This window comes from Pongo pygmaeus, chromosome 9 (assembly GCF_028885625.2).
Source record: "Pongo pygmaeus isolate AG05252 chromosome 9, NHGRI_mPonPyg2-v2.0_pri, whole genome shotgun sequence".
Classification (NCBI taxonomy): Eukaryota; Metazoa; Chordata; class Mammalia; order Primates; family Hominidae; genus Pongo; species Pongo pygmaeus.
The window spans coordinates 84,950,915-84,966,081 of record NC_072382.2 but is presented as its reverse complement, the minus strand read 5'-3'; the positions used below and the strand labels follow the sequence as shown (position 1 = coordinate 84,966,081).

The window sequence follows — 15,167 nt, the reverse complement described above, 5'->3', positions numbered from 1 at the left end:
CAAATGATTTATTTGCTTTCACCATTCTCTTTATTACCAGATATTTATTGAGTACTATAATATTGACGAATGAAAGAGTCATCCCAAGGACCTAACACAATCCCTGGTGTATGATAAGTGCCCAATTAACATTTATTGGGTATAACTACAACATATAAGTAATTATACAAGACACTTCATGTTAAGTGTCAATGAAACAACTAGAGGACTATCCAGTTTCATTTGGGAAGGTGATGATGTTTTAATTATGTTAAATTTGAGGTACTGATTGGATATCCAAGACATACTCTTCTTTTTAAGAATAGTGACAACTGAATGCATGCACTACATTAAGAGAGAAGGAAAGTAGACAGAAAAAGAGAAGAAAGAAATATTAAGGTAGATTAAATATATGATGGATACAAATATGCAAGAGGGAGATGAAGAGTTAAATATGACAAGGATAAATGCAAGTTCATTAGAAGTGAAAAAATAGGCAATATTGAATATCCATAAGGAGATATGTTAATGATGAATGTGACTTTACAAGTCACATTAAGTAACTTTATTATCAGTTAATTAATAAAGTACACAAAAAACCTTTTGTGCTGTCCATTAAAATAACATAGTTTTAATATTACAACATATTGGAAAAACCGCTTATCCTGCCTCTCATTGCCTCAGAGAAGGAAAAAATTTAAAAGCCATTTGTTACCACCAGCTAGGACCTTTGTGTTCCATGTGTAATAGAACAATTTCAATTCAGATGCTCAAAAATGTCTTAATTAAGCACAGCAATAGGAATGCATCTTTCAGCACCATTCAAATTTCATTTTTTAGGCAACAGTTTGGAGTCTTTTACTTGGAAAAATCAGAGAGTTCTTGGAAAGGAAACTCTATTGTGCGCTTCCTCAATTTTATTTAATGACAGCATCATTTGGACAGGCAATAGGGCTTATACCTCTCTTTGGATCTTAAAAAGCCTTGGTAATATTTATCTCCACAGTTGCCCAATTTAGTACCTCAGCCAAGCTACCTAACTAGGGAGTTGGTGCCACAGGTTTTCTACCAGGCAACAGGGGACTTCTTCTCCAGCATCCATGTTGTAGCATGATGCTGAGCCTCCCCCATGCTCATTCTACCCACCCACTATTCATTGTCACTTATATCTTCATGAATGTTCATGACTTACTAATGAGGTGGTGTGGATGGGACAGAGAAGTTCCTTTATTAAGTGATCTTCATAAAAATGATCTTCAAAAGTCACTGACATGGAAGTTGAGCATATGTGGTAAAAATAATGGGTGGTATTTTATACCAAAGAAAAAAAGAACTTGTCAGTGTTACTCAGTGGGAGTTCAGTATTTTCTAACAGTGTTTCAGGTGCTCTATATAGACCAGTCACAGAGCTTTGATTTCAACTTTTTATAAGACAATATGGTTTGTCTCAGAGGAGCAAGCACTTTTTTCCCTTGAAAATGCGGATGAAACCTAGTTCTTGATGCTATTGCAACATTTAAAAGCAAGAAGTCATGGGGGCCTTACAGATAGATGGAATTCAATCCATGGTATTCATCATTCAAAAAGACATTGATGAAGGGTCTTTTATGTGCCAACCCTGAGCTGAGAATGTACAGATGAAGGAACCCAATACTTTGCTCTGAAAGCACACATGACTTTGTAGGAGAAACAGGCATGTGAATAAATCTTAGTGATTCATAGCCCTGGGTGCTATTATGGATATGTAGGAAAACGAGATGGCAGCACAGAGCAGCATGTTTTAGCTGTGATTTCCTCCCTTGGTTCTTTCTACAACAGTTCTCAGAATTCCATCTGACTGGCCTCTCTTCCTGAGGAGGTGAAAGAGACAGGAAATGGTTACCTGTAATTTCTTAGCGATGGTAACTCTACACCACATTGTTTATGTAGCCAATAATGTGGAAAGGATAGAACCTACTTGGTCCGAAGGGGAAAATGTTTGGTGTTCTTTAAAATACCAATTGTAGTCACCATCAGGTAGCTCCAAACATCCACTACAAATATCCCTCCTGCAAGTATGGCTTGGACATTACTATTATATTTGGGAATAACAAAAATTCATTTGTGTCCACAGGTCTTGACTGTATTTATCTTAGTTCACTGTATTTGTCTTAGAAGAGAGTAAAAGGATAATTACATTTTGGAAAAGGCTCTGTTTGTTCCAAATTTACATGCTAGGAGAAACTGGATAACCTTGCATGTGTAATATAAAAGGAGTCAAATTCTTTGCGCACCTCATGGTACCATTTACATTTACTTTGTCGCTAAAACTTTAAAGAGGATATTATTGGAATAGAGTAGAATAACAAAATAATTAGTTATAAGCTAATGATAAGTGAAGTAAGATGACTGAATTTTTTTTGTTTTAATTTTGTGGGCTAAGCTAATGGTGAGAAAGCTATCAGAAATTACAGTTACTTATTAATCTTGGTAAGTGACCATAATTGAGCTGCCTAAGAACTGTTGGTACTTTCTAGATCAGTGGAAAATAAATGGTGAAGGAAAGGATTAGGCATTTTGCACAAAAGGTATACAATTAGCCAATAAGTATACGAAAAAACATGGTCATTCTCACTAATAAACAAAGAAATGCTCATTACAAATCTGAAGCATCATTCTTCACTATTAAATTGTTAGGGTGTTTTAAAAGTTATAATGTCAGTGCTTGTAAGACTGTGGGGAAAGTAGTACAGATACACATCTTTAGAGGCAATAAAATGGTACAAAGCTTTTGAAAAGTAATTAATAACATAAATCAAGAAACTAATAAGCATTTCCATTTTGGGAAACGCATCTAAAGGAAATTGTAGAATAAGAAAAAAGTAATTGATATCAACATGTTCATTGCAGCACTGTTTATAATATTAAAACAATAAACATCACCCAAATATCCAACTATCAACGATGGTTAATTAATTATATCTTCATAGGAAGTAACGTTATGTAACACCAAAATAATAATTATAGAGACCGTATTAGAAATGCTTAAATGTTAGGAAAAGCAGAGGATATGAAGTTACATATGTTTCTGTATATATATACAACTATGTGAAATACATATGGACATGTAGAGAGTCAGTAAGATAGAATGGAAAGTACACACACTTGGCAATAAGGTAGGCTTTAGTTTGGACTCTGGCTCCACATTTGCAAGCTGTTGATTTCTGAAAATCATTTTAAATTCTATATCTTTTGTTTTCTTGTGTATGGGAATACTAATATCTACCTTAGAGGACTCCTATAAGAACTACATTAGATAACTCGGTAAAATGTGAAAGAAGGTAATAGGACTCTAGGTGAATATTTTTAATTTCTCATTTTTATTTTCAGGAATTTTGTAATATTTTAATAGAAAATGTTTTATTTTATATGTTTGTAAATTTATGATATTTTTGTAATAGAAAATATATTTTAATTTGATATTTATCACTAAAGTTATACACAGAAATATACACCTTGTGGCACTGACTGTATGACTAACTGAAGTGGTCTAAATACAGTAATTATTTTTATGTGGTACTAAACATCTCAAAGTACACACTCTGCTAAATCATAATGGTTTATTTATTTAACAAATGCTTATATAGCTTTACCATGTGAGAGCCATTGTTCTAAATACTGTATTCATTTAATTCTTATAATAACCCTGTGAAGAAAGTGCTGTTTCTATCCCAGTCTTATAAGATGAGAAGCTGACATACAGAGAGATTTAAGTAATTTATACAAGGTTACATTGGTATATGTGGTTGAGCCAGGCAGTCTGGCTACATAGTCCAAGTCCTGAATGCTACGATGCTTTTCAACTAGTCAACTGAAAACATGATCGATGAATATCTTGGCACTGTGAGTGATACCAGGAAACACAGTCTTTTACTTGAAGAGGCACAGTCTTTAACTTGAATATCATTCTCTAGGTTTTAGCTATGGTCTCAAAATTCTGTACCCTCAACCTTAGACAAATATTATTTACGTGTCACAGGAAAACACGTCTTCCCACCTGTGGTGACCAAGGTTCTGAATGAAAGACTCTGCAGCCTGTAGCTTGATTCTCTGTGGCAATGTCAGCATTTGCCATGTTTGTGCTGAGAAATCCTAGACTCAGGTTTCTTTTATACATATATGTATATATACACTTGTTCATATATTATGTGTATATGTAAATAGTATTTCAACCAAAATATTTAACTAATACTGTAAACTAAAATTACACATTCAGTAAAGTTGGCTGTTGAATTATTATTAATGTGCCTATCTCAGATGAAAGATTCTCTTGCCATCTCTTTCTAAAGAATATTCTAAGATTACAAGACGAATTCTTAAAAATGTGAAAAATTGTTAGAAGAATTTAAAATGACTCTAGAATCAAACAGTCTCAATGCCATTTCAAGCACAGGAAGTTACCTTGTGACTCTGAGCAACTTTCTAATCCTCTCTGTATCTCAATTTCTTCATCTGTTGAACGGGACATACCTCATAAATTTATGAGAAATAAGAGACATAAAAATTTAAAAACACTTAGAAAAGTGTTTAAGACCTCAATAAATGTTAGATATTATCATTTTATTTATGTTACTTATCTACAAAATCAGTCTTTTCTTGTTACAGGTAATCAAAATCTAGAACTACATTAAATTTGAAGATTGATATGCAGCTGGAAGTCTCATTTTTCAAGTTTTGTGTTCATCAAATAGCTCAATTATTATTAACTAATTTTACAACTAAGTGTTGCAAATTTGAACTAATAAATACATCTATACTAATTAAATATAACTTATCTGATTTACAGATTAGGTTCTGTGTAAAATTTTGTTAGAAAAAATTATTCTGCAGCTTAAAAAATACATTGCATCATAAAGAAATGTATGTTTTTATGCTCTGTGTTATCTCATTCCAAGGGCAAAAAATTACCTTTTCCAAATATATTTGTTCATTTTAATGTTTACCTATCATTGAAAGCTTACTTTTGAATAATACATATTAAAATCAAATTATAAAAAAATTAACTCTTATCTGGTAGAGTACTATATTTTGGTGGAGGGTTCTACCTATCACCAAATATTTAATCTCTACTGTATTTCTTTCAAGACTGGTTCTTGACAATAGGACCGATTAAAATGTTCAAAAACATTTTAAATAAATGATGTGTGTTTCTTGGAGGGATAGCATTAGGAGATATACCTAATGTTAAATGACGAGTTAATGGGTGCAGCACACCAACATGGCACATGTATACATATGTAACTAACCTGCATGTTGTGCAGGTTATTTTTATTATACTTAAAGTATAATAAAAAAATAAATAAATGATGTGTGTTTCATCTGTCTTTTCTTGCAGTCATTCCCAACATAGCACCGCAACTCGTCAGCCTTCAGTGACTCTCCAACGGGCCATCTCCCTGGAAGGGTAAGATAATAATACAGAACCTCTTAAATTGTGCAGCCTTGGAAAATAAAGTCTTCCTTTCTCTCCCTGTCTCTGTCTCTCTTTCTCTTTCCCTCCCTCCCTCCCTCCTTCCTTCCTTTCTTTCTTTTGTCCTTTTTTCTCTCTTTCTCTTTCTATCTTTCTTTCTTTCCTTCTTTCCCTCCCCACTCTTCTTTCTCTCTCTCACACACACACACACTCTCTCTTTTTTTCTTTCAATCAGCAAATATCTAGGAAACTCACATTATGTGCCAAGCACTGTGCTAGGTACTAGATTTAATAAGTCAAATAAGATTTCTTCTTGCCCTCCAGAGGGCCTCATTGTCTAGTACAAATGATAGAAATACAAACACACACTTGTGATACAGTGTAAGCATTACACTGTATAGGAGATATGCATAAGGGATTAATGGAGAATCCAGGAGGGATACCTAACTGTAAATGGTCATCCAAAGGGGACTGGAGAGCAGGTCATGTTGGTTCCTGAAAAGAGGTAACTCTTGAGCTGAGGACTGAAGCATACATGGATATTTGCCCAACAGCACAAGTTCATAAATATTCCTCCAAGGGAAGAAAAAAAACTAACATTTACTGAGTGCTTATTAGGTGCCAGGCTCTATCTATTTATCTACCAATCACCTGTTGTATTAGTCCATTTTCACGCTGCTGATAAAGACATACCCAAGCCTGAGCAATTAGCAAAAGAAAGAGGTTTAATGGAGTTGCATTTCCATGTAGCTAGGGAGGCCTCACAATCATGGCAGATGGCAAAAGGCACTTCTTACATGGCAGCAAGAAAGAGAATGAGAGCCAAGCAGAACAGGTTTCCCCTTATAAAACCATCAGATCTCATGAGACTTATTCACTGTCATGAAAACAGTATGGGAGAAGCTGCCCCATGATTCAGTTATCTCCCACCAGGTCCCTCCCAGAACACATGGGAATTGTAGGAGTACAGTTCAAGATGAGATTTGGAAGGGGACACAGAGCCAAACAACATCACCTGTCTTGCCTGATTTTATTTCTAAAGTAGTCCTAGAAGATAGGTATCTTTTTTTCTGAACACTGATTCTCAGAGAGGTTAAGTAATTTTCGCAAGTGTACTTGTATAGAAAGTAGCATAGCGTGGACTTGAAATCAAGCTTGACTCCACTGTGTGGCTCTGTCCTCTATAGTGTGGTATGAAAAGACTTTATTGAGGTGGAGAGCACTGGTTGTACAATTCATAAACCACATTCAGGCTAAGTTAGACATCGTGCAGAATTTCCTAAGTGTGAAAAAAATAATAAAGAACTAGAATGACTCTAACCTTAAAAATCTTTAAATAGAATCAATAACCTGCCGTTTGGGATGGTACTAGAGGTCCATGTGCATACTATGTAGCTGAGGTATTGTTTGCAGTAGAGGTAGGGGTGTGGGGACTAATTTTACCACTGTCTCTACCCCACTTTATTATTCCTTTTGAAGACCTCTCTTGGCAGGGCTCAGGGCGGCTATCATTTCACATTTTGGCCATCAGCACAAAGTAGACTTCCTTCAGCTATGATGAATAATGGCATTTCCTTCTAAGGCTATCTCCAAACTTTTGTTTTCTTTCTTTTTATTAGCAAAAGCTTATTAGCAATTTGCCCTAAGAATTTTTTTCAATTTCCACTGTTTTCCACTTGAGTTAAAGAAACTCTGTAATTGACATAATCATCATTTCTTCTTCTCTGATGAGGCCAAAAATGTAAAGGTGTTACCCTAACTTGAAAACACCAGAGTGACTCCTTTTATAAAAAAATAGCAAACTGTATAAACTTCATAGTGATCTATTGTCCCAACTAGCATAAAGCAATTTGCCTTATATCTAGTGAATAACAAAATATATTCTATTCCCTGTAAGAATGGAAGAAAACTTACTCTAGAGTCAAAGAATTTGGTTTGAGTCCTGGCCTCTGCCATTTGTTGTTGATCAGCGACCTTCACCTCTCTAAGCATGGGTTTCCTCAACAGCTAAAAGGGAAAATAGTATCAAACTCGCCAATTTTTTTGAGATGGGGTCTCGCTCTATCACCCAGATTGAAGTGAAGTGGCGTGATCTCGGCTCACTGCAACCTCCACCTTCTGAGTTCAGGTGATTCTCCAGCCTCAGCCTCCCGAATAGCTGGGACTACAGACACACACCACCACGCCGGCTACTTTTTGTATTTTTAGTAGAGATGGGGTTTCACCATATTTCCCAGGCTGGTCTCAAACGCCTGACCTTGTGATCCGCCTGCCCCGGCCTCCCAAAGTGCTGGGATTACAGGTGTGAGCCACTATGCCCAGCCCAAACTCACCAATTTTTAAAAATAAAAGTATCAGGTACATATTGGACCCTCAGTAAGTACTAGTTAAATATACACTTAGTCTAAGTATTCTGAAAAAAACAAAATTTATTTTTATAGGCCAGATTAGTTTGAAGACTTATTTTGAACACTTGCTTTTAAATACGTTTATATGTATTTGTTTATGTAAAACACTTCTGGATATAAAATAAAATATTTCAGGTAGAAATAACTTAGCATTACTGAAATATTTAGAAGGCAAAGTCTCAGTAATCCTCTACAAAGTCCAGAACACAAAAATTTGTGCTATACATGCCCAGCTGGTTGTCAGATGAAGAGATAATGTGGCACATAATCGCTGTGACTGAACACATAGTGGGAAAGTTATTTTTCATCTTACATAGGCCAATGGGTCTTTAGCAGGTTTCCCATTAAAGTGTTATACTGCTGAGTGTAGGCAATCAACTGAAATTGCAAATCCCATTATTTGAAAACTCTCCTTCCTAATGCTTTTGTGAAAAGCAACTACATAGGATATTTTTTAAATGAATGTAGTTTAAAAGGCCATATGTTTATATAATTTTCACCCAAGTTGCTATTTACTTGACTTAAAATAAGTGGAGATATTTCAGATTTCCAGTTAATTTGATCCATTGAGACAACAAAACTATCTAATTGAGTCCTCTACCATAGAGTCACTGCTGTTTTTAAATTGATATCTGAATCATCTATAACTATGCCAGACAAAATGAGGAAGAATAATATCCCCATTAACAGAATAAGTTCTGTGTTTCAGTTTCAAATTGACAGACACAGCCCACACCTTAATCTCCTCTTCCTCCTGAGACCCTATTAAAAGGAAGCTAATGGGATAATAATATTTGTTTAAAAGGACAGTCTCCTAGTGATCAAGGAAATAGAATGGGGCATCAAAGGCCAAATGGTTTCATTATATTTCTTTGCAACAGAAAGCTGATTGAAGGGTATTGATTGGTGAAAAACAAAGTAATCTCAGCCTTTGATCACCTATGGAAGCAGGGTTGTACAACTCCCGGGGGTACCTTTTACATTGCATTCTATTAGAATGGCATTTCCTCAGGTTATGTCTCCCGGGATGCCACCCACAAGAAGCCCTACCACAGTGCAGTAGCACTATGTGAAGGGGCCTACAGCTTAGCAAAGAGCAGATCTGCCTAGCCAAACCCAGAAAACTCAGAGACGTTAGGGTAGTGACAACAGATGGGATTGAAAGCAGTCTGAGAATAGGAATGAAGAGTCCCCCGGTTAGCATGCACACCGCTGAATACAAAAAAAAAAAAAAAAGAAGGTTCTTCTCAGAAGAAATTGAATCACTCTTCTATAACACCTAGATGAGCTAGTTTGAGAGTTGGCCCCCACAGCCGAGCCCTTCACAGTGTGCTAGTTTGGGGCACAGTTTCATGTTTTCTCGCTTAACCTCAAACCTTTCCATTAAAAAGCCTAATCAACCTAAGTGCCTATCAACGAATGACTGGATAAATAAAATATGGTATATATACACAATGGAATACTATTCAGCCATAAAAAGAGTGAAATCATGTCATTTTCAGCAACATGTATGAAACTGGAGGCCATTATCTTAAGTGAAACAATTCAGAAACAGAAAGATGAATGCCACATGTTCTCACTTATAAATGGGAGCTAAATAATATATACACATGGACCTTGGAGACTCAATAGAGTGAAATACTTAGAGGAGGTTGGATGATGCGAAATTACTTGGTGGGTAAAATGTACATTATTCTGATGATGGATACACTAAAAGCACAGGCTTCACCACTGTGGAATATGTCCATGTAACAAAATTGCACTTGTACCTCTTAAATGTATACAAATTTTTTAAAAGCTGAAATGGTTAAAAGCATTTGCCTCTGGAAAGGAAGGGAGGATTCTCAGGGGGAGGTGGCACAAATTGAATTTTAAGGGATGTGTCTGCAGCAAGGCAGAGGTTTAAAAACTAGAAAAGAAAATCACGTGCAAAAACCTAGAAGCATTTTGTTAACACTGCTAAGAGTAAGAAGTATCTTCAGCTACTCAGAAAGCTTTCTTTCATCTAGGAGAAGGCACTTTATGTTACCTTACAAGGTCATTTAGTGACACACTTAATGGCAGAATTTTCTAGTACAAATTCTAGTAGCATTTTCACATTGGTAGAACAGCTGCCCTGGAAGGTGTTGGCCAGCCTTTACAAGTAGCACTTAAAAGGAAACTAAATGACCGTCTTCAGGGAAATTCTTCAAGGAATCCTTTATGGAATAAATAGCTCGTCTAACTAACCCCACCAAAAATCTCTCCCAAATCCAGAAGTATATGAGTATCAAAAAGAAAAACAAAAAGTAGTTTTACTTATAAACAGATCCAAGGGAACCCATCCTTTCAAGTTAACTGGTTTGTGATGATACTGCTATTGTACTTTCTCACCAGGACAGGCCTAACTCCATAGAGACAGCCATGTACCACTGTTTGGCACAAGAGACACCCTTCCCACACTTTAAGACCACTCTAGGCTCATGAAACCATGGCTCCACTGGGGCTGGGGAGACTCTGGTGTTCTGAGCCTGAGCTCAGGTATCCTTTCCAAGGAGCATCTGGAAACAGGACCTCTAATGGAATTATTCCCTCTCTTGTTCTCTACTTTACTCCTTTTGCCTGGGTGGGAAAAGCTTTTTTTTTAAAGCTAATGTGCTTCAGATTTCCCAGGATGATTCTAACCTAAAAGACTCAGTCTTTTTTTCCTCTAAGTACTCAGATATTTGGTTCCAAAATATATGGTCACGGCAGAATGTGATCCAAAAATCAACAGGTCATCTTTGAATCAGGACATAGAACCCAGATCTAACATTTCTTACTGTGTGATTTTGGCAAGATGTCTGTTATCTCATATATGAAGTGATCAGGTTGAGTTAAATAAACAAGGTATTAGATGCCTTCCAAATCTAACATTTTGGAGACAAAATTTTGGCTTATGGACTTCTAGGAATATTCCTAGATATGGAGCAGAAACTTTTAAGGGACCATTGGACTCTAGGTAGCTGGCCCTTTGGGCTAGTTGGCTTGAGTTATCTCTATCCACACATTCAGAGACCCATCTGTACCTCAGGATTTGTAATCAGCATGAATGCTCAACTTCCTTCAGCACATCCTGACCTTCAAAAGTAGTGCTAAGTAGTGTTGGGGGCAGGGAGGGGTTGACATGCTGATTAATATACTAAATTATAGAAGTGCTCTTTGAAACTTGGAAGAGATTTTTTTTTAGGCTGTTAGTTGCTAGGGTTGCTGGTCGAAAATCTGAGCCTTTGCTTATCACAGATATTTAAGTGACTCTATCAAAACAGAGAGGCAAGTTGGGTAAAGTGCAAAGGATTTTTGTCTATTTTTAGAATGTATTAAAATAATATGTATTATTTTATGTGTGTGTTTATATGTGTATATATGTATATGTATATATACACATACATATGTATATATGTATTTATATGTATGTGTCTTTCTCTTTATTTTGCTTTCCTGTCAGCTGAAGAGTTTATTTATAAAGAATATGGGAAAAGTAAGGAGATGAGCACCCATTTGATTTTTAGAAATGACTGGAAGAAATCAAACTGCCCCCCCCAAAAAGATTTATGTTTGTGATTTATACTCCAATAAAGACAGACCTGTCTCCTGAATAAGAAAGTTCTGAGTAAGAAAGCTCTGGTTGAAAGTCCCAAACTTATTAATGCTGCCAGGTTACCTGCTAAAAACATCTTAGCTGTTTGGAAGGACTCAAAAAGTTTACAGGCCTTCCTTCCATCCCTGGGTGGGGGAGGTAGATCTTCAGAGTTTAAAAACCAGGGGATTCATTAGGAATCTGTCAGAGCAGCAAATTCCTCCAGATCATTGCTGTCCCCCTAGCTCAGCATCACGTGCTTCCTTTTAATTTTTCCTTGTGTCCCTGGAATTTCCACCTCTCCTCCTACTTGAGCTATCAGCTCCTTTTCCTTAGCCTCATTTCAAATGGTGAACAGATTTTTTTTTCCATTTCCTTACTCTATAAGACATCCTTTTCTAGGCCTTATAATCTTTTTCCTTACATGTGTAGAGCTTAAAATATAAAAGGTGTCATCACAGCAAACTTTAAGGAGTCTCCCAAATTTATCAGTGTTGAAAAAATGCTGAGACTGTGGAGAGCTAGGAAATATTTAAGGGCTATGAAGACATGGGTTCTAATTCTCTCACAGGGACTGGATTTCTGTTGCCATCTGCTTTTCAAATAATAACTGTGTAAAAATAAATACATAAACAAACCATTGATTCTTGTTTAGAACAGACAGAAGTTTCCAAACATGGAATTTCAAGGACTAGTAAAATAGCAAAAATATTTTGCAAGATGACATAAAAAATCTAGATTTTCTAGGTAAATACTTGTATAGACATTATCCACTATCATCATTATTGTTCCATAAAAGAAAGCCTTCCTTAAAATGAAGAAAAAAAACATAAATCGAAGAATACAGAGTATCATTAAAGCAGGTATTGAAAACACATAGACTCTAAAGTTCAAAAAGAATATTTTTTCTATATTTAAGGGTTAAAAATATAACATTAAATATTGTATATTTTAATTTAGTAGTAACTGATATGTGTTGTAAGTGTTTTATGTGGCTCTCATTTTGCTATAATAACAGTTTAGTCACCTTTAACCCACTTTATGGATTAAGACACTAAAGCTTGGAGAAGTTAAGTAGCAGAACTGAGATTTGAGCCGACATTTTTAAGTCACTACGCTTTCCTACCTCCCCAAACTTGTATGTGTTTTATTATTATGAGTTGGCCAACCTGGAGGCCTGAGTAAGACATTAAAATACGAAGTAGAACTCAATATGATTTCTGAGGTTTTGGAGTTTTTTGTTAACTGGAATCATTGTCAAAAATCTACTCTCAAATAAAAATGTTAATAAATGGGGAACAAACTTGTATAATGATTCCACACACCTTGAAATGTACCGAATTAGAAAAAATGGAGGAATAATATCTCCAAACTGTAGGCTTCTGGTTTGCCCAGCAGGACTAGGAAGAAGCCCGGAAGTCACAGGTCAGGAGTTTGGTTATGAGAATTATTGGGCTGCCCTGTTCAGTGGCCTCACATACTGAGGGCTGCTCAATGCCAGTAGTATTGACCTTGTAGGGCTGCCACAGAATTCACTGGGCAATTGAAGTTAGGGAAGTTTATTTTTTAAATACTCTCTCTTTTCTGGACATAGTTGAGTTCCCACATGATTACTTATCATACCGTGCATATCTTCCTTGAAAACCTTTTAAAGTTTTAATGGGTTTAAAAATGGTCTCAATGTAATTGTGAATAAACTTTCTCCTCATTGTTGTATAATTAAACATACCCAAAACAATGTGCTGCAGAACATCCAACTAGAAAACTGCCCCTCTTAATCAGTACTCACAGTTATTAATGCTAATAATAATATGCTCACCTATGACATTGACTGAGATGTCACTAAAGAGCTAGTTAATATGCTGAATTAACCAACGAGGAGCAAAAAAGCACCCAGTCATAAGTCTGTTATGAAAATGAAAACCAGAACCATTATTCCATGATAAGATTTAGTTGCTTAAACTATCAAAAAGATTTTATCTGTCCCAAACTTTCTAATTGTAACCCCAGCACCAACCTCTTCTTTACATTTGCACCATTACCTCTCTTTTAATACTGTCCTTTTTTAACTCAATTCTGTTTATGATGATGCCAACCAATAAATTCAATTAGGAATATAATGATGAGCAAAGCAGACATTGACTCCGTCCTCAGTCTGGGGGAGAAAATGAGACATTAATTGAATAATCACACAAATAAATATAAATCTGTTACTGTGTCAAGCTCTGTCAAAAAAAAAAGGGGGAGACTGTGATGCTCTGAGTACCTATAATAAGGCATCTGACTTTGTCGGGGTGGTCAGGGAGGTCATGGAAAGCTCTTATCTGAATGACCAATAGACCTCGACTAGGCAAAGAAAAGGTCATTATCAATGGCTGCACAATGATTACAAATCTGTCTGAGTGTATGACTGAGCAGAGCACAGATGAGAACAACATGAACTCAGTAGTGCTTTCCATTTAGAAATTTATAATAAGGAGGCTGACTCATGGTTGACTCGCTGTCTCCTCCTAAGAGGCTGCCTGATGGGGTCTTCCAGTTGCTTATCAGAGCTCTGTGGTCTTGACATAGACGTGATTTTCTAAATCCCATGGCTGACCAGTTCTGCTGTTCCTTCGGTTTTATGTTTATGTGTTTGTTTGCCTATTTATCTACCTATGTGCCAAAATTATGAGATCGTTCATTGCCACTGCTGCATCTTTCCTTCTCCTCTACCGGTTCCTCCCTTGGCCCCTTTTATTTTCTGTATTTTCTCCCTTTCCCCTCCCTTCTCTACAGAAACTTTCTCCTCCTCCTTTCTCTTAGTCTAAATTTGCCATTCATTTTCTTTTTTTTCTCTTTTATTCTTGTCTTTTGTTTGTTTGTTTGTTTTTTGCTTTTCACCATGAAGGTACCAGGCTTATGTTTGCATAGTGCAATATAATTTACAAAGGCATCTCATGGACATTATTCCATTTGATCCTAATAGCAGCTTTGTAAGGTGGCTGGGTAAGAGTCATTTATCCTGTCTACAGATGTGACAGAGGACCAGTGACTTCCCCAAGGTCATGTGTCTGGGAAGGGAAGGATTCTTCACTGCAACCTAGATGGCTGTCTCCTGCACTACTAGACCATCCTGCCTCAACAGAAATGTCACATACATTCCAATCACGTCTTTTAGTCTGACTGACAAAGACAAGACTTCCGTCTTGTCTTTATCATTCATGAAAATAAGTCTAGACAAAAGTCGTGGTCAGAGGGGTTTTCTGGTGGCTCATCCATCACATGAGTAGAAACAGCCTTAGTCTTATCTGATGAATATTTGCGGGACATTAAATTTGACCTTGGATTGAACTGCTTATAAATAATGATTTTCATTCTGTTGGTACCTTGCCTGGCTGTGACCTGGAAGGTGGCATGGCTAACAAGAACCAAAAACAAAGAGGATTGCCTCAGGTATCATCTGTCAGCCTTCAATAGATTACTCATCTTGAGACATCTATCTTTATATATCCAAATGAAATCTGGTGGTTTTTTTCTGCATATATTTCAATCCCTCAGAGACCCTTAAATTCCATTAGGATTTCTGTTTACTTCCTTCTTCTGGCCAATTATAAGAGAGTTTAAAGAAAGAGCACATCTGTATCCTGTGCCACAGACCAGATGCCCCTTTATTGCTAGAAAAACAGCCAGCGATGTTTATCCTTTATTTAATCTCTCTGATGACTTTCAGTGCTGGTAAATGTTTATTCCA

General features: G+C 36.2%; 1 protein-coding gene across 15 annotated transcripts in view; it reads left to right on the top strand.

The window, feature by feature from the left end:
- DLG2 (discs large MAGUK scaffold protein 2) overlaps positions 1-15,167 on the top strand; it is a 2,182,864-nt gene that overhangs the window by 1,753,036 nt on the left and 414,661 nt on the right. For all 15 annotated transcript variants that reach the window (XM_054441573.1, XM_054441571.1, XM_054441577.2 and 12 more), the window contains one exon: positions 5,354-5,422. In XM_054441573.1, coding sequence (XP_054297548.1) covers positions 5,354-5,422 — 69 coding nt within the window. The remainder of the gene's footprint in view (positions 1-5,353; positions 5,423-15,167) is intronic.